Source organism: Microcaecilia unicolor, chromosome 7 (assembly GCF_901765095.1).
Source record: "Microcaecilia unicolor chromosome 7, aMicUni1.1, whole genome shotgun sequence".
Classification (NCBI taxonomy): Eukaryota; Metazoa; Chordata; class Amphibia; order Gymnophiona; family Siphonopidae; genus Microcaecilia; species Microcaecilia unicolor.
Window position 1 is genome coordinate 250,765,847 of NC_044037.1, and position 26,447 is coordinate 250,792,293.

Genomic DNA, 26,447 nt, shown 5'->3' on the forward strand with positions numbered 1-26,447 from the left:
CCCACCTAGGCAATAGCAATCATCACACGGTATGGTTTGATAAGAGCAAAAACGGAGTGCAGCCACAAAAAAAATCAAACTACTGGATTTCAGATGTGCTGATTTTGGTAAAATAGGAGAATATCTGAAGGAGGAGCTGATGGCATGGGTGAAGTGAAAGCGCAGTGGTCCAAGCTGAAAGCTGCTATTCATATGGCAACTGATCTTTACGCAAGGAAAGTAAACAAAAACAAGAGCAACAGGAAGATTATATGGTTCTCCAAACAGGTGACTGAAAATATAAGGGCAAAAGAGGCTTCACTCAACAAATACAGAAGAATGCAACAGGAGGATCATGGAAGAGTTTATCGACTTAAACTCAAAGAAGCCAAGAGGGAAGTACAGCTAGCGAAAGCGCAGGCAGAAGAAAAAATGGCTAAAAATGTACAGGGAGGTGGACAAGACCTTTTTCAGATATATTGGAAAAAGGAGAAAAGATAGGAATGGAATTGTAAGAGGGACTTTGAAAAAAAGATTGCGTTGGAAACACTAAGAGGCATATTTTCAAAGCACTTAGCCTCCCAAAGTTCCATAGAAACCTATGGAACTTAGCCTCCCAAAGTGCTTTGAAAATATGCCTCTTCGTATACAAATTTTTTTTGGTATATTAAAAGCAGAAAGCCGGCAAAAGAATCAGTTGGATCGCTAGATGACCGAGGGGTAAAAGGAGCAATCAAGGAAGACAAAGCCATAGCGGAGACATTAAATTAATTCTTTGCTTCGGTCTTCACAAAGGAAGATTTGGGAGAGATACCAGTGCTAGAAATGGTATTCAAAGCTGATGAGTCGGAGAAACTGAATGAAATCTCTATAAACCTGGAGGATGTAATGGGGCTATTTGACAAATTGAAGAGCAGCAAATCTCCCTGGACTGGATAGTACCCATCCCAGAGTACTGACAGAATTGAAATATGAACTTGCGGAACTATTGTTAGCAATATGTTATTAAAATCGAGCATGGTACCAGAAGACTGGAGGGTGGCCAATGCAATGCTGATTTTTTAAAAAGGTTCCAGAGGAGATCCGGGAAATTAGAGACCAGTGAGCCTGTCAGGTATTGCTGCCGCTGCTTAAACCAGCCACAATTATCCTAGAAACAATTTGGCAGGCCCTCTATTTGGTATCCTCAAAGATCCTCCCTGATGTTCGAGTACAAGCAAGATTCAGGTTTTGGAGGAGAGTACTGCTGCTTTTAAGGTGGAGATTTTAGATACTCAAGTCCAGCAGATTAAATCTACACAAACGGTGATGTTACAACATAATATGATTCTTTATTGCAGAATGGAGAACTTTGAGAACTATATTAAAGTTCTGAACTTGAGAGTGCTGAATTTCCCCCAATTGTTTAACATCTACCCCCTAGGAACTGTTTTATAAATTCCTAAAGAAGATATTTAAATATGAGGAAGCTATGCCACCTTTGAATAGGGTATACTTAAATTGCTGTGCCAAGAAGCACAGTAGTACTTTAGAGAAACCGGATCATAAGGAACTTTCATCTGATAGTCTGAATCTTACTAATATTCTGGAGACTTCTGGTTTCGTTTCTGTTTCAGCAGGACAAGGAGGCTCTGTTATGTTTATTCTTTAGGTTAAAGGACTGTAACTTTATTGAGGGGAAGGTTCAAATTTTTCCTGAGATGTCTCAATGCACTGAAATGAGGCATAAAAAGTTTTTGATGTTTCGTCAGAAGGTTCAAGACTTAGGGGCTACTTTTCAGTTACACTATCCTCGTAAGTATTATTTCCTTGAATAAATGTTAAATATGTCTTTTTGAACCCTCTCAGCATCAGTTCTTTTTGGAAGGCAAAGGGATTGCACTATCTTGATTTTGGGGGTTACTGACCATCATTATTTAGGTCATTCTTTGGAGAACCAGTCACAATAAAAAGAAAAGGAGTCCAACTATCAACAGAAAGCTTACAAGTGAATAAACCAGACTGCTGATAGCTGGACTCCTTTCCCTTTTTATTGTGGTTGACATATAAACAGAAGTGACTCTTCTTTTTCTTTTTTTAAACATCTGTTGAACTCTTTGGGTCTCCTTTTTTGACCTCACTACATTCCCATTGCTTTCTACCGTGAGGACCTTGTTCTCCTTCGTTGGCTTCTTCAAAAAAGTTAAGTGCCTATCTGTACTCTAGGAAGTAACGTCCCATCATAACGTATGAATACTTTAGAGGCAAAAGTCAGTAAAGTTCATTGCTGAGATACCAAGCAAAACCTGTTTTTCCCATTTTCCCACAAATCAGCCAGACTGCACTTACTTCTTCTGCCACTGCCTCCCTTAGTATTTATTTTGCAGCAGGTGGCCTCTTTCTGTAGTTTTCCAACATGTGCAATGTCTTGTCTTCACATAATAAATGGGTTTGCGTCCAGTAAATAATATATAAAGGCAGCTGTGCTGATCAGAGGTGCCTTACCTGCAGCAGCCTTTTCCACATAATGTAGCTCATTGTAAAAGACTGACACGTGCTCATACTTTTCCTTCACAACATTTGAAATGTAGTGCAACAGGGTTTGCTTTCGATCCGTTGACTTGGTGTCTAAAAGCTGCACAGGAGAGAAAACTGAAGAGGTTACACAATGAAGTAAGCAATCCAAGATCCGACTGTACCGGTTTTCAGTAGCAGAACCACCAAACAAATTCAATAACAGAATTTTAACCAGAAGCCAAACCAATATAATCACCAATGACATCAAGGATCTCCTTACTAAATTGGTTGCACCCAGAATCCAGTTATCCTTAAAGAAGCATACTCGCATGAGAAGGAATGTTTCATGGCAAATCTCTTCTGTGGAGCCATAATAAAGGCAGTTTTCTACTAAAGTGTGCTATGTTTTTGCTTTTAGCACACCTTAACAGCAAAAATTAAAGCACACTAAGTGAAAAAGCTGTGGGGGCATGTCCAGCACATCCTCAGCAATAACCACACTGAAAATCTCTCTAGCACACATGAACTTTGCCTTAATTACTGCATGAAGATACACTTAGGTGCTATCCTATAAATGGGCTCATAAGTGTATTTCCCCAGTGATCTACCATTTTAGTCCCATTTCCGCACCAAAGTTGGCCGCGGAATTAGTGCCTAACTTTAGGCACCATTTATAGAATTCTAGTCAGTGCTTCCTATTGAGGAGGTGCTAAGTACATCCACACTAACAGCAAAAGTCATGGGTCATAATAAGTACCAACACACAAACTACTATGCAGTCCTCACCCATTCTCGGCCTACTTCCAGGGCCGCTGAGAGGGGGCAGCAAGATTACCCGGGCCCAGCCTCCAAGGGGGCCCCAGCGCTGGCAAAGCTTCTGCTCCTGCCCATTCTCTGCCTACTTCCAGGGCCGTCAAAGGAGGCAAGATAATGGGGCAAGGCTTCCAGAGGCAGGCAGAAGGTTCTGCTCCCTCAGTCTGTCTCTCTCTGTCTCCTGCTCCTCTGTGTCGGGACCTGGGTGATTCCGTTAACGCAATAATCCGGGTCCCGGCACACAGGAGTAGGAGAGTGACAGACCGAAGGAGGAGCAGATGCAGGAAGGTTAAGGGGGTGGGGGTGGTGACAGCAGCCCAAGTCGCGGGGGGGGGGGGGGGGGGGGGGCAAGTGGGGGGCAACAGCCCTGCCCCGGCTCTGAGTCTCGGTGGCCCTGTCTACTTCCCAACCCTATGACCACATTCACACATTAACCTTATGACAACATAGGGTTAATGTGTGAATTTGCATGAGATAAACTAACATGACACTGCACTAATAACTGGAACGCTTGTGTGGCCTGCTTATCCGACATTGCTGCCTGGATGTCCAACTGCCACCTGAAACTAAACATGGCCAAGACTGAGCTCATTGTCTTTCCACCCAAACCCACTTCTCCTCTCCCTCCACTCTCTATTTCAGTCGATAACACCCTCATCCTCCTCGTCTCATCTGCCCGCAACCTTGGAGTCATCTTCGACTCCTCCCTCTCCTTCTCTGCGCATATCCAGCAGATAGCCAAGACCTGTCGCTTCTTTCTCTATAACATCAGCAAAATTCGCCCCTTCCTCTCTGAGCACACCACCCGAACTCTCATCCACTCTCTCATTACCTCTCGCCTTGACTACTGCAACCTACTCCTCACTGGCCTCCCACTTAACCATCTATCCCCCCTTCAATCCGTTCAGAACTCTGCTGCGCGTGTTATCTTCCGCCTAGACAGATATGCTCATATCACCCCTCTCCTCAAGTCCCTTCACTGGCTTCCGATCAGGTACTGCATACAGTTCAAGCTTCTCCTACTAACCTACAAATGCACTCAATCTGCAGCCCCTCACTACCTCTCTACCCTCATCTCCCCTTACGCTCCTACCCGTAACCTCCACTCACAGGACAAATCCCTCCTCTCAGTACCCTTCTCCACCACCGCCAACTCCAGACTCCGCCCTTTCTGCCTTGCCTCACCCTATGCTTGGAATAAACTCCCTGAGCCCATACGCCAAGCCCCCTCCCTACCCATCTTCAAATCCTTGCTCAAAGCCTACCTCTTCAATGTCGCTTTCGGCACCTAACCATTGGACCTCTATCCAGGAAATCTAGACTGTCTCAATCTTGATTGACTGCACTTTTTGTCCTTTAGATGGTAAGCTCCTTTGAGCAGGGACTGTCCTTCTTTGTTAATTGTACAGCGCTGCGCAACCCTGGTAGCGCTTTAGAAATGTTAAATAATAGTAATAGTATTAGCAGTTAGTGCGTATATATTCACACATTAGCTGTTTACTAAAACACTTATGATAAAAAGGTTTCTTGGAAACATTTAAGGCTAGATTCATAACTTTAAAAAAAAATGAAGAACTGCAGCTTGATCAATATTATTGACTAATTCAAACTTTACCGACACACAAAGCAGACGGCAGATGAAGTTTGGAAACGATTTAAATGCACTTTCAAATACTGGATGTGATTATATTATATTATTATATATTATATATATATTATATTATATTGACCCCTCGAACACCTGCTGTCCAGCACACCTCTCCTAGTTTTTGTCTCATTCCATGTAGTATTTTATTATTTACTTACCAAATCTAAACTTTGCAGTTTAAAACCATACACGGCACCCCTTTTACTGCTATTCATATAGTTACCCAAGGCCAGAATGATCTGTAGGCATAAAGAGGAAGAATAAAAAAAGCGATCAGTGCAAATGTTCTAAATGTGGTGTCATAAGCAGTAGAAAGACAGTGTACTATTTCAGTAGATAACTGCTCAACACTGAAGCAAAAGGGAAGGAAGCAATTTTCAGTGGTGCCATGGACTTTTTTTGGGATCTTGCCAAGTATATTGTGACCTGGATTGGCCACTGTTGGAAACAGGATGCTGGGCTTGATGGACCTTTGGTCTTTCCCAGTATGGCAATACTTATGTACTTATGACTCCCAAGTAGACTACTGCATTTATGTTACCAACTGGATAAAACATATCAAAGAAAAATCATGCACTGCATCTTGTGATCATGCCCTGAAATCCCTAAACTTATAGACCCCACAAATCAAGAAACACTAAGCAATGCAATGCAACTGATGCAACTGGATAGCATGAAAGAAAGACTACACCTTGACTATTTTTTTTCAAACTTTAGCATTCAAACACAGGAACAATAGTAAATTTCAACATGTGCATTCATGATATACACTGGCAGCCCAATAACCGGTCAGCAAGGACTACTGGCCTGTTAAATAGCCTAAAGCTGGCTAAGCACTAATATTCAGAATGAGACAGCAAGCTATCTGAGTTGAATATTAGCACTTAACAGCAAGCCAGGTCACTGGCTATGTCGTGTGACGCAGCCAGTTAGCTGACTGGCTGTAATTAGCGGTCAGACAGACCCGCATAAATAGCAGGTCTATCTTTAGCCGCTATAACTTAGCAGGTCAGCAGATGAACAATCAGCTTGACCAGCTACGTTCAGGCTGTCCCCCCCCCCAAAAAAAAGACCCGAAAATTCAATGCCCGTCACCGAATAAGACCAGGCATTGAATTTCCGGGTTTGCCGCTGACAGCAGGAGGCAGCCCAGCTAACTCCCATGGTTTGAATATCGGTCCCTGAATTTCTTGAGCGCTTGGCATTGACCTCAATATGCTAATACAAATGTAATAGGACATAGGACAGTCAAGTGAAATGTTTAATGAGTAACCTCACATATGCTATCATTTGAGTCAAAAGTGCCCCTCGTGATGCCTCAGCAAGTATCTTCTATTAGAAATACAATAGAACTGACTTGACTCTGTAGCTGCTGATGGGTACTGAACTCCAAACTGTTATCTGTACTGTACAGGGTTCTTCTGCAAGAAGCAAGAGGCTAAAATGGAAGTTTTGTAAGCATTTTCTTACCTCAAGAATTTTCTTTAGCTTTTGAGATGATTTTATTGAGACGGATGCAGCAATTACTGCGTGAAGTTGCTAAAGTCAAACACAAGGGCATAATTAACACTGGCAAAATGTCATATCTGATTACACTATTCAGCAAATCATATAAAATATTAATATTTTGTCCCATGACCAGAGAATTCTGCAGACATAGGAGGAGAAGAAACCAACCAACCAACCACTAGATGATAGAAAAAGGCTGCCAAAGTCAGGTAATTTTTGAGAGAAGTGTAAAATTTACATGGGTGTATATACATGCAATACGCAGATGCACAGCAACATCACCCCTACTTTTAAGTGATATATGCTAGGAATGGGGAGCCAGAAAAATTTGTGTTTTGTGTTGTTTCTATTGGTGAATAACAAAACAAGAAATATGTCTTTTCTGTTCATTTTTATTAGGTAAAAACACACGACAACACATTATGTCATTATTTCCTATGTCATTGCAAATAACAGGCCAACCCTAAGAAATGCACAGGCATTCATAGGGGTATAGTTTGGCTGGTGTTGCCATGTACATGCATAATTTATAAAATATATGTGTACATGCATAGAGTGTACCTATATTGAAAGCCCCTTCTAAATCTCTCCATTTTCTAGATGCTCATCGTTCAGTCCTTCCCTCTCCTATCCGAGCTCATTACGAATCTACGAGACATTCAGCCTTTTTCTTTTTGGCCCCTAGTTTATGGAATTCTCTACCTCAAATCAGTCCATGGGTTTCTTCCTTCTGATTCCTTTAATAAAACACTTAGACCCTTGTCCTTAGTTTTGGAATGGCTCGGGTGACACTCTGTGCCTGAGGGATAGTCTCCTTTGTTTTCTTTTCTGGGATGTGTACTTTTTTTGTTCTCTGTCTTGTCTGATACTGTCCAGTTTTCAGCCTGTACACCACTTTGACCTTCCTGGAAAGGCGGTCTAGAAAGTTTTTTTGTTTTTAAATAAACCATAAATCTATTTTATAAAAGCAGTACAGGTGCTTATGTATTATTATGAAACCAGCTCATAAGTAACTACTAAGATGCGGACTAAATATTTACTTCAATGGATTACAATGATTCTATAAGATTTGAGAACGGCGGTAAATCTAACAATATCATACTCTGAATCATTAGGAGTTTTCATTTTCCTTTTGATAAATACTTTCTCCCACTTTCCTGTGTCCTCCCCTTCATAAATTTGTAGACTTGGTTTTTTCCACTTGTTGGAATGATTTCTGTGTTTGAATATCATAACATTACTGAGCAAAGTATGTGCTTTGTTGTTAAGTTGTAAAAGCAGAATAAAAGTAAAATAAAAAAAAAACAGTGAGTAATAAAACCTAAATATACGCTATATACCCTGTATACAAATATGTTTCTCTGACCTCTGGGAGGAATGAAGGAGTTGGGGGGAGGGGGGGAGAGACATAGATTGCGGTTAAGTGCATTAAAAAAAAAACAGCAAAGTTGTGTGTGCCTTATAACTTCAAGGAAAGTTATTTTACAAAGGCAGAGTGCAGGTTTCCCTCTGAAAATCCAGGCCAGCGAGAAATAAAGAAGAATGTACTCTACTGTATCTATGTCTACTTACCCTAAAGTAGGTGAAAATATACATGCAGAATGTCTGTAAACTTTCCCACCCTTAACTTCCCACTGCCGCTTTTTGTTGACAGGGATAATGGACATTTATGCATGGAGAAGGGAGCAATTTTCAGAAACGTTTTTCCCCACAGGGTGCGTTCATCTTCAGGAGAAGCTTTGAAAATTGATTTTTAAAGTAAACTTTCCCACCCTTAACTTCCCACTGCCGCTTTTTGTTGACAGGGATAATGGACATTTATGCATGGAGAAGGGAGCAATTTTCAGAAACGTTTTTCCCCACAGGGTGCGTTCATCTTCAGGAGAAGCTTTGAAAATTGATTTTTAAAGTAATGGAACATTTTTCCAGCAGAACAAACACCTTAATTGAAAATGGTTGTAAGGTACTTTTACATTATAGGGAGACCAAAGTAGGAATTTGAACTGCAAAATAATTAACCTATTTAGATGAATGACAAAGCTGTACAAAAAAAAAAAAAAAAAAAAAAAAAAAAGAACTCGTTCCCCATAGAATGATCAAATCTATTAAAGACAGAAGGGACAACTGAATGGGGCAGGAATAAGAAAGCCTGGTCCAAAATGGATCGCGGAGTCACAGCGAGAGGAAGGTGAAAGAGCTTCCTTACACCCTAGGGATTTCTCTAAAAGAGATCTCTTGGTAGTATGTCCAACAAATGGTCCATAAAACTCCGTAGCTTAAAAAAACCTTTTATTATTAATGTATTTGAAGAATTCCTTTATGATGAGTCCAACAGATGGAATACAATGACTTGATACAGGCTACACATTGGCAGAAAATCTGATATTATATATCAACAGTTTAAATAAGGAATTGTAAATGGATAAAATGAGGACATCAACAAGACATCAGCAACAGTACTGTATTCACTGTTCTGTTCTGCACTGCATTTATGGAGAAATTAGGTCTCATCTGATCATTTTATTTCCATTAGTCCTTCTCACTATTCCAGAACATGTGCAATAGCTGTGTCCATCAAGAAGCAGGTGGAGATAGAGAACTGAAAACTGAGCTGAGACATCTCTTGGCATCCAGTTCAGCTCCTCCGTATTTAAGTAGACAAGCAATAAGGATAAACTCAAATAAACACAACAACCTTAAACAACTTGCTAACCTAACACTAACCAGACAAGCAAACAGGTGTGGACCTCTCTCATCTCTGGACATCTTACAGAGAACAAGGTGAAAGTCATTATCTGACCCATTGCTTTACATCAACTAAAAACATCTCAGAAACCTCAGGCGCGCCTCTGAAATGGTGGGAAGGAGTAATAGAAAGAAAATTATCAGGTATGACTCCGGCACATTCGGATGCTGCACCAAGTCTGAAGATGTGGTGCCACCAACCATTTCCTCCGCATCCTGCATGATTCCCGGGTTATACACACTGCAACGCCCCAAGTCCCACAGATGAGACACAGCCTAACTGCCTCTGTGGGAGTCGCCATTCACCCTGTCACCAGTGCAGCACAACAAATCCCAAGTAGTGAGTTAGGATACCTCTCCTACACCAAGTAGAACCTGCAGCCCTCCAAGCGGTTCAGTCAAAACTTAGTTGGACTTACCACTGCTGGGTTCCCCCCAAGTCTTACCAGATGAGAAAGTCTCAGGACTGATACTGTGTTACACGCTCTCCAGCAAATCTTTTTTTTTTTAATATATAAAGTTTGTTGTACTGGAAAAGGACAGCTCCACAGGAAACAGGAGAGAGGTGAAGGGAGGGAAGAAGTAAATTCATGGGGCACCAGAGACAGGGATCCGAGACTCAAGCCACCTGGAAAGCTCAAGTGGGGACCAGTTGACCAACTGGACCAGAAGCAAAGCACTCAGAACCAGAGGCTGAAAAGTGTGTCCATCCACCTGCTGACCGTAGAAAACACTAAGAAGCTGGACTGGATGCCAAGAGAGATATGTCTCAGCTAACCATCTCCACCTGCTGGTTGATGGACATAACTATCCCACAGGTTCTGGAATAGTGGGATGCTGTGTAATGTTAAAAAAAAAAATTAGGACAGTTTGTTGGACACACTACCAAGAGATCTCTGTTACAGAGATCCCTAGGGAGTAAGGAAGCTCTTTCACCTTCCTTTAACTGACAACCACCTTCCTCTGACTGAGCAATCCATTTTGGACCAGATCTCTTTATTCCTGCTCCACTTGGTTGCCCCTATTATTTTTTCTAGATTAACAAATCAGAACCAACAGAACTTTGTACTACTGACCCCCCCCCCCCCCCAAAAAAAAAAAAACACCCTGTTAGCCAACATCTGTCATTAGTATCTGGATCGAAACACTGACTGGAAGAACCAGGTTCAGCTCTGAAGAAACAAGAAGGAAACCATGAGGAAGCTGGAAGAACTGATACTGCCGAGACTACATGCATATGGTATTGGAAGCCTGGATATGCAATGAGTAATGCCCTATTCTTATAAACGTTGATTCATTCCCCGAGTAGAACTTACCGGAGTCAGCATCTGAATGCTTTCTGAGAAGTTGCCGATGAAGGCCATGATAGTCATCTTCTGCATCAGCCTCTCAATTTTACTGAACTGCATCATGAACCGATCTTCATTGGAAAGATTCTCCAGTGATTTCCTCTCTCGCTCATACAGTCGGAAGGCTTTCACTTCATTCTCTGTAGGCAGGAATCGCATTAAGCATTCCACAAAGTCTACAGGCAACGTCTTCAGGTCAAATCTGAAAGATGACAACCAAGAGAGAAACTTGGATAAAGTAGTGTAGTCAGGAGTGTACTGATCCATAAACACTCTTTGTGTGGCATGCTCCCAAGTGCTCCTACTCCACCTATTGGGTCATGGCATGTCAAAGGAAGTCAATGGATGTGGCACAATTTTGGTGCCTCAGTGGTTGCTGTGTTAGTCTACAAAAGAAACAGAAATTTTAAAAAACTGAAAATAAGGCAATACCTTTTTTATTGGACTAAATGCAGTTTTGACTAGTTTTCAAAGGCAGAATCTTCTTCCTCAGTTCAGGAATGCGCAAAGGAAGACAACTTACATAAATGGGTTTCCTATCACATTATAAACCATAAAACTATACTACTCTGTCACCTTTTTTCACCTTCCATAACACACTCACAGAGCTTCAGAGGATTCCAATACATTCAAATAACACATCAATCCTCTTTAATTATACTCTAGTATTTGGCTGCATATTTAATACTTAATTGGTTGAAAAAAATGGAGGAAAAAAAAAAGCCTCAACAAACTCCATATTTCTGGGCACACAGCCAGTATAATCAAGGAGCACTTGTTGTCATCATTGGCACAAAAACCTCCATATACACTTTAATTTATGTAATAGGTCAAAAAAAAGACTCAACAGACCCTATTTTGTTTTCAAGATGCCCAACGTTTTCCACTCGCCAGATATGGCCAGAGTTTCGGAACTTCTTCTGGGTCCGTGGCAAGTATTGTTCACTGTTACCACCATCTGGTTCAACTCCGGTTTGAAGAGCTGAACTGGATGGCCACAACAGTGAACGATACCTGCCACGGACCCTGAGGAAGTTCCGAAACTCTGGCCATAGTCGGCCATGGCGAGTGGAAAACGTTGGGAATCCTGAAAAAGATCAGTTTTGTGGAGTCTTTTTTTGACCTCTTACATAAATTAAAGTGTATATATGGAGGATGTTTTGCCTATGATGACAGCAAATGCTCCTTGATCATACTGGCTGTGTGCCCAGAAATATTGAGTCTGTTGAGGCTTTTTTCTTCCATTTTTTTCAATCAATTGATAAATATTAAATATGTAGCCAAATACTAGAGTATAATTAAAGAGGATTATTGTGTTATTAGACTTTTTTTTTATCACCCCACCCCTACCTTTCTCTCCGAACAGTCACTGGAATGCTTTGAATGTTACACTAGCATTTTCTGATATTGTTTTTTGTTCTTACCTGAGCTGAAAAAAATGTTCTGCTTTGGAAAACTTGTCAAAAAATGTAAGTCAGTCCAGTACAAAAGGTATCATCTTATTTTCTTTCGTTTTGTTTTATTTCTACTTACAGTTTTACCTAAGGAAAAGGCTGGAACTAAAAGCCATACCATGCACATCTGCAAACCTTTCACAAAGGATATAATAACATAATAACAGCAGCAACTAGTACATCCAAACTTTACTCTGGCTCAGACTGATGAGTTTAACAGGCAAATAAACAAACTGAAAATCTTCCAAACCAGCAAGTAAAAAGAACTTTAACCAAACTTAAAAAGAACAATGTATCACAAAAAACAGCCTCTGTATTTTTACAGTTCCATCAGAAGAGCAAATAAATCAAAAAATTCATATAAACAGAGAACAGCCCTCAAAAGAAGAATTCTTTAAATAAATGAACTGGCTAAGAAAAGCAGACCATTTCACTGCCTTACTCTTTCTACTCTGACACATGCTGGCACACATGTGCATGTGGCAATCAGGGCTTGTCAATCCTTTATTTTGGATTTGCGCCAACTTTAGAAATCTTTACAATCTTTGTAGATGTGAAGTCTAATTATACACACATCATCTGGGTCAGAAAAGGGACAGCCAAGTTGGGACATTCACAATTTGCAGAATATTTTACAAAATGCACTGAGCATTTTGTAAAATATGTATAAAGCCATGGGAACAATGTGTATTTGGTAGCATGTACATTGACTACAGACACTGTTCAAACATGTTCAAAACAAGAATGTCATTGCTCAGGGCTTTGTACGTAAATGTGTAAGCGGGAAATTTTGCTACCTTCAAAACTAAGCAACAGATTTTACAAAAATGCAAACCTAAAGGGTCCCAACTAAGTAGCCGAGCTACAAGACTATTTACTTCTGTCAGCTGAGGTGGCTTTGAATACCAAAAAGGTAAGCAAAGTTCTTCCCTCAAGCACTCCTCCAAACTCCAGGTCCAAATAGTTTTGTGTGCCTCAGAACATATGTAAATGCAGCCCTGGAAATACTTTAAGAAAATTTTCCATTACCCAAAGGAAATACAAGTATAATCTTAAGGCCTGCCCAAACTGTGCCCAGAGTCCACCCCCCTTTGAATTTGTGCATGCCAGATTCACACATGTATAGGAGGTAGTGCCTGTTCTCAAATTGCTACTTACACACATATGACAATTTACATATGTGAACTGTATTCTTTCAAGATGCCCTCTCCTTCCTTCCTTCCTTCTCTCCCTCCCTCTTGTGTTACATCCCTTCCTCAGGGGTGGATATGTGTAATGGTGGCTAGTATGGGGCCTTGAGCATCTGTGTATGCCCAAGACCTGACGGTTTGCACCCCTCTGAAACAGGCCATGTTACATTTCTATGACTGCCAACGGCTGCTTCGCTGCCTTGGAGGAAGGGCAGCAAGGCTTGAACACCTCCCAGGGCAGAGGGCAAGGTGGATGGAGGGAAGGAAGGAACAAGAGAGATGCTGAAGACCTTGGGGTGGTGTTGGGTTGGAAGAGATAGATGCTGGAGACCAATGTGGAAGGGAAATAGGGAAAGACAGATGCTGGACACTGTCTGCCAGATTCTGTATAGGTCGCCCAAATTTGAGTGCAGATCACAGATCTGTGCATAAACTAATTAGCTAATCAAGTGCTAATAATCAAGAACTGGTATTAACAAGCATTTGATTGACAGTAATTAGGAGTTAAGCCGGATCTGCCCTACGCCCTATTCTAAAACATGCACGCCTAAATTTGATAGCACTCAATTGCAAAGGAGGCATGGGAGAGGCACGGGCAGGTCAGGGTGTACCCAGAATTTAGGTGAAATGTTATAGAATATTGTGACCTATGCACCCAAATTCCTTTAGTTAAGTGACAACATTTATACCAGCCTTTGGCAAGTGTAAATGCTCACACTCAAAGTTGGACGTGAAATGTGAGCTAGGCTACTAGTCTGTAAAGGTTGCTCTTCACAGAGTGCACTTTGCAGAATACTAGCTTAGCATGGATCATCCTGGTGCTTAACTTTGGGTGCTATTTACTGAATTCCCCCCCCCCCCGTGTGTTTTGTGTGTGTGTTTGGGGGGAGGAGCTGCAAGCTATCTGGGGTGGGGGAGCAAATGGCTGAAGATTAGCCTCGGGGGGGGGGGGGGGGGGGGGGCCTCAGATACCCTTAGGCCAGCCCTGCCCACATATACATTTCCTGAAATTTCCTCCATAGAATCACATTTTCTGCTCACAGAAACCCAAATTCACATTTAAATGGGTCTCCTCTTCAGACAGTCATCACTTACATATGAATAGCTTTGCATATTTCCTCTGATGTTTTTCCAGCTTTTCTCAAAGTGATGGCAAGATTTTTGGCCCTGTTAGCCTCTAGTAATGTCACCTTATTAGCCCCCTTTGGAGCTATCTTTTGTTTGCTTGAAGCAAGGTCAATTGCTGGACCTTGGGCTTTTGTCTTGAAAATTTCCTCAAATTCATCCACATTTAAATCCTAAAGTGAAAGAAATTACATGAAACAACGTTAATGGAAAAACATTTTTTAATTCCTCCCCCCCCCCCCTCCCACACACTTAAAGACATGGATTGCATTTAGTTACCCATCTTTCCAAACCAGTGATCCAGAGAGCTAAGTTTGCACCTGAGGCAGTGGAGCGTGAGGGCACAAGCAATATGAATGGAAATTGTGTCATTTGAACCTCGTCTTTCCTGGTTGACAGCCTGCTGCTCTAACTTCTAGGCTCCTCCTCCACTCCAATCCTGAGCCCAAATGGAGGACGGGTGGCAAACCAGCAGCTATCACACTTGACAGCTGTTTTTACAGAAACAAGTTTGGCTCTCTGCCAAAGTCTTGGCATTAAGGTATCCTCCTCTTTATATGTGCCTCTGCTCCTGGCATCCTATTTATTGTTGTCTCCTATTTGTATCAAAATAAATACAAAACTGACAGTTGAAATGGCGTTTTGCTTTTAATAACTTACTTAAATGGTCTCCCTAGTATGACAATTGCCAGTTTGCCTACTCACCTCCATTTGAGCTAAAATAATCTATTTTATAAATCCTATGGTTTTTATCCATTTTCTACTGATTAAATATCTGTTTTTAACCCCTTTCATGTAAAACAAACTACTTGATTGTGAGCCCTCAGACTACAATGGCTAAATGTAGGGTCAGCTTCCTTGAAGGTTGAATGTTTGGAAACTAGAATCCAGACCCTGGAGAATGTAGAGGTTGTCTCAATTAAGGATAAGAATGTTCTACAACGATGTTTAGAATACCTGGAAAACCAGGTCAGAAGACTTAATTTGAGATTCCTCAACTTCCCAGGGTCACCTTTGATTTCTCCTATAGATTGGTACAGAAATATTTAATCGAGGTCCTGGGGATGGCTGCAGAGTCATTACCTCCTATTACACAAGCTCAATATATTTGGAGCTCAGGAAGATCTATAGGAGATCCTTCTCATCGGCGAGAAGTGGACAATATTAATCTTACCTCCTTTTTGGAAACCTCTTTGGATGTGATTACACAGAGAACAACTACGTTAGACATTTGGATACGCTTTTTTTGGGTTCAAAAATGCGAATATTTCCTGATCTTTCAAGAGAAACACAGATGAGGCATAAGGTTTTCCTGGCCCTATGGCCTAGAGTGTTAGCCTTAGGAGCCAATTTTGTTGTACGTTTTCCTTGTTTATGTTTTATATTGCATGAAGGTAAACAATTTCAATTTTTTGACCCAAAGCAGCTAATTGAATTTCTAGAAGCTAAGGAGGAATTGAATATCATAACTAATTCCTGAATGTGAATGGCAGGCTAGAGACAGTAATTGGAGGCAGCATCTACCCATATATTTTTTCTAGAATAATTATTTCTTATATCTTGGGTTCTTGATTTCCTGTTTAGTGGACAAAAGATTGATGTATATTTTCCTAAAATGTTTATGTGAATGTTTATTTTTCAATGTTTTCTGATTATCTCTGAAATTGTTAAGATATGTATTTGAAAATTCAATTAAAAAAAATAAGGGATTCATATAATCAACTCTTACAAACTAAATTCTCCCTCTTTTTTCAGCCCTGGTTTAGGAATAGATCTTAATGCCTGGTAAGTTTTATAAGAATATGTGGGTAGATGTATTGTTATGTACCCTATAAATGGGTCCGTTTAGGCACCCTGCTGCCACTGTGTGTCCAGATTCCATTACAGAATACTACTGTTAAGGTGGAATGGGCACGTCTCACATCAGCCATATATCTGGTGTAACCTCAGGCACCCAAATGTGGCAATGTGTGCGTAAATTGCTGTATTCTATAAGTTGTATAAATAAGTGGGCAAAATGAATCTCTTGTGCTTCACTACCACTACTACTAATTATTTCTATAGTGCTATTAGATGTATGCAGTGCTGTACACATTTATCTGCAGGTCCAAAGTGTAGCCAGATTTTGATGTCAGAGGGAGCAGACCTTTTGTAAAATAGGTACCAATGTGAGGCTGTATCAGAACATAACTTGCAGTCAACTACTACTAAAAAAGTGTTAGCTAAATCCAAAATCTCTTTCCTTCCTTTAAGGTACCTACTCAAGAGCCCCCAGGCACGGCCTGCTGGGATAAGAGAACCAAGAATAGAGGAAATGAGAACCAAGAACAGAGGAAAGACAACGGTAAAATATGTGTAAGTACTGGGGGGGAGGAGGAGTTGAAAAGACCTTCAAAAATATAGAAGTAGATAGGCAGCATGGTTTAAGCAGGCAGGAAACATTTTTGCATATTTAAACCACACTGAGCTGGCTGGCTGGGCAATGCTGATGAATATCTGTTTTGACTGATGCGGTACTGTTCGGGTATTACCAGGGGCATAGTCGGGGCAGTCCTTGAAGTTATGGGCTAGATTCTATACATCATGCCGAAAAAAAAATTTGCGCCGAAAATAATACGTCTAGGCATATCCTATAAAAGTACGCCTAAATTTCCGCTCAGTTTATAGAATACACCAAGTACCCATCCACGCGGCAGTTACGCCAAAGTAAAACTTGGTGTAAATACAGACGCCTAAATTAGGTACGGACTGGGTATATTCTATAACACGCATAGATTGTAGAAACACCCATGATCCGCCTATACCACGTCCCCTTTTCAACTATGCAACTCACAATTTACGTGCATCATGTTACAGAATACGCTTATACATTTGTGCGCATAAATTCTAGTTAAAACCAGTGTCAATAAATGCTTGTTAATTGGCAATTATCGGTGCTGATTGGCTTGTTAATTAAGTTGCGCATGCAAATCCAGAATATGACCAGATTTGCACGCGCAACTTAAGCTGGGCTATATAGAATCTGGCGGTATGCGGGCATCAGAGATATCCAGTGACAATGGGTACATACCTAACCAGGCAAGTATTATTGCATAAATAGTAGTCCTATTTTTGTCTGGTTTAGCAATGGTAGGGCACTGAATACTGGCCGTACCAATATAACTTCCAGGTATCACAACAGAGCCAGATATTCAATACCAGTGCATGGCCCGACAGTGAATATCCACATCTAGTTTAGTTGGCGGCGGTCAGTATTTTTATGCCGCCGGCTGAATATTGGGGAAGAGATAATTTTTTTGTATTTTTACCTGGGAAGCTTTGGTTAACATACATACATACATTGTAACAGACACCAAATTTTAAAATAGACCAGCATGGCCCATCTAGTCCGCCCAGTAAAGGATATAAGCAACTATTTCCACACAGGGGTAAACAAAAGCCTATCGCTGTCAAAGTGATTTACACCTCAATCTTTTAAGAGATACTTGCCCAGCATTCATGGATGCTAAAAAAGTATTTTAACACTTAATACAAGAAAAGGCCACATATTCATGCCTTATATTTAAAAAAGAAAAAAAAGTCATTCTGTAGGTATAAACCAGATTTGTAAGCCCCTAATTCCCACCGTCTCCCCCCTCCACCAAGGAACAAAATCACTACCGGCAAAAGTTACCTCCAGAATTCTTTCATCATCGATTTCATTGAAGACTGTCCCATTGATCTGATTGGGTTTCAGAGCCACCCAATTGAAGACTGGCATTCGGAATTTAGTCTTGATTGGTTTTTTGATTTTCACAGCTGTAAACATCAGATATCAAGAAATTACAAACTTCACTTGGCAAATATCTAGAAGCTCGTAATATCAGATCTTGCATAAGACACTCCAGCACCGGAAGAAAACCATCAGCTTGAAGAGACTGTGTGAGTTTTATTAACATATGTAAAAAAACAACTGAATGTCTGTCCTCATCCTGTGTGCAGCATGTCCAAAGAGCAGAAGTAGCAGCTCTTAACTTATTTTACAAAGGAATGATCTAATCTTTGGGATCCTGTTCAGTACATGTAATCTGGATTGGCTGCTGTTGGAAATGCAATGCTAGGTTTCATGGACCCTTAGGCCTCGATGCACAAAGGCAGCCGTAAAATACGACTGTCTTGCTAAAATTTAGCGAACCGCTAACAGCCAGCGATGCACAAAGGTGATCACATACAAATGAGCTGCACGGATTCCCCTTTGTGTATCCTCGTTGTTTGCGAGTTCGAGCTGTCAAATCCATTTGACAGCTCTGATATACTGGACCTCCCCAACCCACTTTTTTTTTTTTTTTTAAATTTACCCTGGTGGTCCAGTGGTCCCCAACCAACCAAATCTTTTTTTTCCAGTGGACCACAACCTCCCTATGCAACCCCCCTTGACCCCACAAACCTTTTTTTTTTTTTTTTTAATTTCCATAGTGGCCCAGTAGACAGAACCCCTTCCCCTGCGCGCACATCCCCCTATAGCCAATCCCCACCCTGCCCCTCCCTGTACCTTGACAACAAGGTGGAGGCAAGAGGGCATGAGCAACAACTCCTCCCTTCTGCCTCGGGCCCACCGGGAACAAAATGGCGACACCCAGGCCCTGCTCAGTGTATCCCAGAATGCACTGGGCAGGGCCTGGGTGCTACCATTTTGTTCCGGGTAGGCACTGCACACACACACACACACATCCGTCCCCACAATTACCAGTACTTCTTTCACCCCTCCCCCCACCCCACTTTTGCAGTTACCAGAATTTTGCTTGCAGTTCTTATCTCTTTCAGCAGATGTTGATAAAAAGAGCTATATGCTGGGCTGATACACAGCCTTGAGCATCTACACATGCTCAAGGCCTTCTGGGAGTGCGGGGGGGGGGGGGGGTGGAAGTAAAAATGCTAGTAACTGTCAGGGGAGGAGGATGTGGAGAAAGAAATACCAGTGACTGCAGGGAGACTTAAATATAAGCTGAGATCACCATTTTTTGGCTTTTTTTTGCCCCAAAATCTCAGTTTATATTCAAGTATATATGGTACTTTTCAAGATTACTTCTTGGGAAAAGTGCACCAGTGATTTTCCTGGGTTATATATAAAACTGTGCAATTACCTGGATAATGTAACCTACTACATCCAATACTACACGTTCAGTAATCATGCAGAGTACCCTGATGAGCCTAACATGTTGTATATTTTACCCACCCTAACATCTAACAGCAGCCCAGGACTTTTGTATTATATGAGTGGTAGTTTTAGTTATTGGAGATTTGTTTTTCTTATCCCAAAAAGGGAAACAGCCTCTGAATATTTTTTTTTCACTGTTGTGTATCCTGTCTCTTCTTCAGGGAAAGAGGCTTCAGTGCAAGCTGAAGCATGAACTGCTTGATGTGAGGAGATATGGTCCAGCTGGAGGGCTATGAGCTGTTTCACACATGCCAGCCTGCAATCAACCCAAACTGACAACAGGACTAGTGCTGGCCTTAATCTGTACAGAACGCTCAGAGGGATCTAGTGCGGGGAAATAACATGTACACCCAAAGATTAGAACAAATAGTATTTAAATATAGTCAAACAGATGTTAATTTTTCTTTACTTGACGCGTAGTTAAACTCTGGAATTCGCTGCCAGAAAAGGTGGTTAAGGCGGTTAACTTAGCGGACTTCAAAAAAGGGTTGGACGGCTTCCTGGAGGAAAAAGCCATAGAATGTTATTGAATGGACGAGGGAATAATACAGTATTTCTAGGATGGACGGGACAAATTGCTTGTTCTTTTGGCCGCTGTCGGTGACAGGGTGCTGGGCTCAATGGACCCTTGGTCTGTCCCAGCATGGCGATGCTTATGTACTTATAGGTCATTTCCTAGTCCCGCACCAATGCCCAGAGAACCGTGCACAAAACAAAGCTGCCCTTACTGCTGGAAACCTACCACCAGCTCGGAGCTGGCGTTAGGGTGTTTGAAGAGGCGATTTCCCATTATTTTCTCCTTAAAATCTGCCTATTTAGATTGAATTTGATAGTGGAAGGAAGCCCCTGAAAGCCTCTAAGTGCAGGGAGTGAGAAACAGGCGTAGTAAGTCCGAGCAAAGTCAAAAATGAAAGCACATGTCAGTGCCTGATTTCTGTTCTTAAACATAAGCCTTCAGTTGAAAAAGCGGGGTTTTTTTTTCAAAAGTTTTATATTTAAAGGAACAGAGGAAGGGTGCAAATGTATGCTTCACTTCCAGGTTGGTCTGCTGCATAAGCACAAGAGCTGCGTTTACTGCAAAACTTTTGAGTGCATGCGCCAGGCACCCCCCCCCCCCCCACCTTACTTTCAGTTTCACAATGCGCATATCATTTACGTGAATTAGTGTTGAGCATCGGGGATCTATTTTTCTGCTCTGTTGTTGCAGTATATTCCTTGGCGCTGTTTGCTATAGCGTCGGACTTCTGAGCATCAGCACATGAGACAGTTACGTTTTCTCCAGTAGAGTAGTCTAATGCTAGTGTTCTGTTCATATTTGTTTTTGGACAGGCTGCTGACAGAAAAAACTGGACATTTACCAGCAGGCTTTTAACAATAACAGACTACGAAATCTTACAGCCTCCAGCAATCACTGGTTTTTCACAAATAGGATGTCTACCCAAATATTTTCTTTTCTTTAAATAAATGTGTTTTGGAGTTATTTAACCAGTTTTGACAACGTAACTTTTCTGAGCATGTGATAAAAAGAGGCTCTCAACCCACTCCTTAGGACACACCCATCCAGTCGGTTTTTCAGAATATCCACGATATGCATGAATGAGAAATGTATACAATGGAACAGCACATTCAAATCTCTCTAATGCATATTTATTGCAGGTATCCTGAAAACCCGGAATGGCTGGGCGTGACCCAAGGACAGGATTGAGAACCCACTATGCTAAAATAGTCAGCAGCTATTTCAAATATCTTTTGTAAAAGGAAAAGCTTTGAGGTTGTGTTCTTCCAGTGCTGAACTGCTCCGCAGGATGTCATTATACACCATGAACACAAGACATGCATCAAACACAGAGCTCAAGAAGCAGGAGCTAAACCCTCCACAGTATTTTTATACATTTCTGGAAAAACTTAGTATAAATGGTGCAAATATTAATTTTTCCTTTTAATTTACCAATATAATAATCCACCTTTTCAATTACTCAATTCCACATTACACCAAGGATGCTTTCTTGAAACCTTTCAGGGGGAAGAATTTTCAAACTGTACACTCTGGGACAAAGTCCGCAGGAACATTTTACCTGCCCGCGTTGTACCAGTTCAGAAAGGGAAAGTACACATCTGCTTTCCCTTTGGAACAGGTACAAGCTACCTAGAGACCCTTGCTTTTTCTGCAGATATGGCTGTAATAGGAAACAATGTGCATAGATTTAAAAATGTAATCTATGTGTGCTCTTTCCCTCTCCCAATCCTAAGCACAACCCTGGGGAGGCCACCTCAAAATGTAGCTGAAAGAACATATGAAAACGTTTAGCCATGTAAAGCAGAAGTTAGCATGGGCTACCGTTAATATGTCTTCTTTTAATATTAATCCCAGTTATTAGTAACTAGGTCTCATTGCATAAAATGGGACCTGTGCTAAAATAGCACAAGTTGGTGGCAAAATAATATGTTTTAATGGTAGCCCACATTGATAACCGTGCCCCCTATACTTTTAGGAACACTGAGGGGTCGTTTAAGAAAGGCATGCTGAAAAATGGCTTGAGGTAGTGTAGGCACGAGTTTTGGGCGAGCACCAATCCATTTTTAAGCGCACCTGTGAAAAAGGCCTTTTTTATTTTTTTTACCGAAAATGGACGTGCGGCAAAATCAAAATTGCCGTGCGTCCATTTTGGGTCTGAGACCTTACCGCCAGACATTGACCTAGCGGTAAAGAATCCGGGCGGTAATGACCTACACGCATCCGAAAATAAAAAATATTTTTTTGGACGCACGCCAAAAACGAAATTACCCCAAGAGCCACGCAGTAGTCGGGAGGTAACTCCATTTTGGCGCGCGTAAATGCTTACACGGCTTAGTAAAAAGGCCCCTGAATGAGGGCAATTTCAAACCTAATGATGTGCAGAAGAAAGCATTCTCAGAAAATCTCTACTTCAGGATTCCGAATGAATGAAAATATGAAATGTTTAATTTTGTATTAAAATGATCAACCTACTCCAAAGTGCATCTGAGAGTATTTGTAGAACCAGCTGCTGTTCTTTTAAAGACAGCAACAAAATAGAGGGAGTCTACAGCACAAAAAGACAAGCAAATCAGAAAAAAAAGCACCACATTGTTCACTTTGTAATTGTCAATTGAGGATGCCACTGTGTGCAAGACTATTGTTTTCATGTATTATTAGTTTGTACTGATTTTAGTTTTTTGTAATGTATACAATTTTTTATGTTATTTTGATAGATTCCTGATGCAGGCACTACGCTGAAACATGGCCCGCGTCAGGTCCCTCATTAAAGGTGTGATATTTATACTTTGAGGCCCTTGGTGCTTTTTTCTGAGTTCCTTTAAGGGTCACATCACTAAACCCTGAACAGTAACAAACATGCAGTTTCAACACTGGGAAGGATGTGGATATTCGTGTCATCACCACACGTATAAGTCAACAAGCTAAAGTGCGCAAGGATTTGAAAAAAAAAACAACAAGAGGAAACCTACAGAAAAGTTTGATTGGCCCATCTTTCGGGGAAAGCAATAAAAAAAAGGAAATCATCAGAAATAAGTTATTAGAACAGTACAGATGAGCAGCTCAACAATAATTAGCACATCACAGCAGCACAATTCTGTAAAACCACAATTTGAAAGCAAACAAATGAATAATTCCCTCAAAAAGCTATACTATTCCTCGACAAAGAGGATACATGCCAAGCAGACCACTGAGCATTTTACTAACTGCTACCATAATGGCAAATTGTGGATAAAAGTTACACTCTACTTTACAACCTAGGGCAGGGGTGGGCAACCTGTAGCCTGCCATTGAATCTTATGCGGCCCACAAGACCATAGGAAGTACACAGAAAATAGGCCTGCACAAACATCATTAACCAGAGTTTTCTTGTCAGAGGACAGGACAAGACTTGCTTCACAGTGTTAGCAACTATTTGGAAAGACAGAAGTACAGAGTAACAGACCATTCTGGTATTAATTTATGTCCTTTCAGTCAAGAAAACTGCCAAGAAAACTCAATATGGCAAAATTTGTTAATTTTCTACAGGCGGCACTCTAGAGATAGTATTGAAATTCATGTGGCCCGCTGTGTATAACGGTTGCCCACCCCCCTGAGCTAGAGCATAGTAAAAACCCATGTCTGAAATAAAACTGATCTTTCACATTTTCATTTTCTCCTTTCTTGCCAATGTGCAAACTAGGAAGCACTCTTTCAGTCTAATACCCACTTTTATCATAAAACTCCCATACTCGATGTTTCACTCCACTCCCAAAGGAATGGTGTTAAATTCCATTCAAAGAAAATTTATAACAGTTTCAGTTCTTGAAGGAATACGTTTTTTCCACATTTCAATATTTCATGCAGTGGTTCATTTAGCCTTTTGTGGATTGAGGTTCTCTTGGACTATGCTGAAGGGTTAATTTTGATTTTTTTTTATCCATACTTTAAACATAAATTTTCTTCAGGGATGTGATGAAGGGCATGTAATTCTCAAAAGTTAGTCACGAATGTGAAAACAAAAAAAGGAGGACCTGCAGCTTATTTGATGAATTTATACATTTATAAAAAATTTAAAAAACACCCAAATTGTTCAACAAGGAAAGGGATTCAATCATTTTAAATATAAATTTTAACTTTTAAAAGCTATTATCTTAATGTTTTTATAACCTCGACCATTATTACACTTTTGAAAAGTACCCAGAGCACCTTCTTTAATTACTCTAAGAAGCTGAAGAGGAGGGTGTGCAATTTATAAGCTGTCTGGCAGTACAGAGTTAATAATTTGGCTTTAAAAAAAAGAAGAACAAAAAAATGCAAGCAGGTAGCCTATAGTTAGAAAACTTAGACAGGCTACTATAGAATATGGTACCTACGCCCCCAAGTCACGCCTGACTGAAAGGAAATGATTTCAAAATGGTAGTGGCAGGCTGACTCAACACCAGGCACATATCTGGGTCAGTGATTCATAGCACGTGTAAGAAAATAAATCGAGATTTAGGAAAGGCCAGGAGGGAGTTCAAGCAGAACAGTGAGCTGAGACTGATGCCAGCTCGAGGAAGCATTTCAGAGGCCTGTCACTGAATCCCACAGCTTCTGATAAGCATAGGAGAGGCCTTTGGTTCTCAAGCAGACTCAAAAGCAGGAAGTGAGAGCAATACCAAAGGGTGCCAGCATTCCTTTGAAATTCAACTGCGCTGGATAATGGACTTCTAAAAGGAGATTGACTGTACAAACTCAAGTGCTCAAAGGATTAGACATGTACTAAACCCCGAGGGAAAAACAGTCAAGAAGAGAAGCCATACTAAAAATCATAGGGAAAAGATTCCATACAACATTTCTAGAATTTCAGTTTTTCATTTGGCTTTTCTTCTTAAGAGAAAATAAATAAGAAACTGATGAAGTCTTCTTTTTCATGCAGTCACTGCATTAGATATGCAATTTTGAAATGGACTGGCCTAGAAAAACGTATACACATGCATACACCCTGATATATATCGCCAGGGCTTTATTTTGAGGGGGTACTTGGGGGTACTGAGTACCGGCACCTTTTCCATTGTTTGCTAAAATTGACCCATGGTCCCCAAGTTTTAATGAAAGAGCTCAGGCTCTACACACAAATTCTGCCTTGTCATAGATTCTGTGACTGGTTGCAGGGGGCCTGGCTATTGTGGGGTGGGTCCTCAGTAATTACTCCACCCCTGAAGGTGGCCTGGCATTTGAGCACCGGCACCTTTTTCGCTAGAAAAAATGCACTGTATATCACTGATGTAAGAAACAGAAAAACACAGATTTGAAATGTCAGGTTAGTGATTTCAAAAACTAAACATTTTTGCTCAAGATGGTAACTAAGGGAATTGTCTGTGAATAAAATAGCAAATTTTAAAGAAAACCAAAAACCTCGGTGATTTGCAATTTTTTTCTGTCTTCCATAGGTTTGTAGTAGAAATACAATTTTCTAACTTTGTGATTGTCTCAGTAATAAAACAGCACATCCTTAAAAACCAAACAACTGAACTAAATGTCACTGTACTGTAACTCTGAATTATGTCTGTCACCCTGTTCCACTATACTAAAGATACAGCCACATGTTAAGGGCAATTCTATAACCGGGCACCGGCATTTATGCCAGGGGCTTAGTCAGACCTCATGGTGGGAGGGGTCCAGAGCTTGAGGTTGGGGGCATATTTTGAGTGCCGCCTCGCCCCCCCCCCCCCCACTGCCTCGCCCGCTCGCCTCGCAAACAAATACCTTTGCTGGCGGGGGTCCCTAACCCCCGCCAGCTGAAGCCTTCTTCAGCATTGGTCTCTGGCACAGCCGTGTATGCTGTCTGCCCCCTGCTCTTCTTTCTTCTTGCTCCTCCTGTGCACGCTGACGCTCAGCATGCACAAGAGCAAAAAGAAAGAGCAGGGGGCAGGCAGCGAACGCGGCTGCGCCGGAGACCGGCGCTAAAGAAGGATTCAACTGGTAGGGATAGGGGACCCCCGCCAGCCAAACCATGGACCCATGACGTAGGGAAAAAAAAAAAGCCACTCTCAACGTTTTGGATCCGCTACTTTAGTCACCTTTTCCCAGAGACGGCCATAAATGTACAGAATTTTGTCATTTTTGGGGTAAGTGTATACTTAACAAGACCAAGTGGCAAGCCAACCAACTAAGCACTCATCCGTAAGGGCGGGTGTGAGTACCATTGCTTCTAAATGCATAGGGGATGTTCACATGGGTGGAGCATGGGGGAGGGACACGGATGGAGCTTTTACTTACACAGGTAACTTAAGAATAATGTGAGTTAGGCGCGTACCTGCTGCCACTTAGGTGCTCACAATTAAGCTAGACCTATATAAGGGGTGCCCACAGCAGGTGACGCTAGAATCAAAACTTGGCTATTCCAGAAATACTACAGAATTTGAAAAATCTTTTTAGAATTAGCCCATGCCATACACCCATAA

At 41.2% G+C, this 26,447-nt stretch overlaps 1 protein-coding gene across 1 annotated transcript in view; it reads right to left on the reverse strand.

The window, feature by feature from the left end:
- The window catches only part of FMNL2 (formin like 2), a 385,766-nt gene that overhangs the window by 38,090 nt on the left and 321,229 nt on the right, over window positions 1-26,447 (reverse strand). The window contains 6 exon segments of the mRNA XM_030208897.1: window positions 2,464-2,593; window positions 5,095-5,175; window positions 6,407-6,475; window positions 10,507-10,741; window positions 14,279-14,481; window positions 17,982-18,106. Of these exon segments, the coding sequence (XP_030064757.1) occupies window positions 2,464-2,593; window positions 5,095-5,175; window positions 6,407-6,475; window positions 10,507-10,741; window positions 14,279-14,481; window positions 17,982-18,106 (843 nt within the window).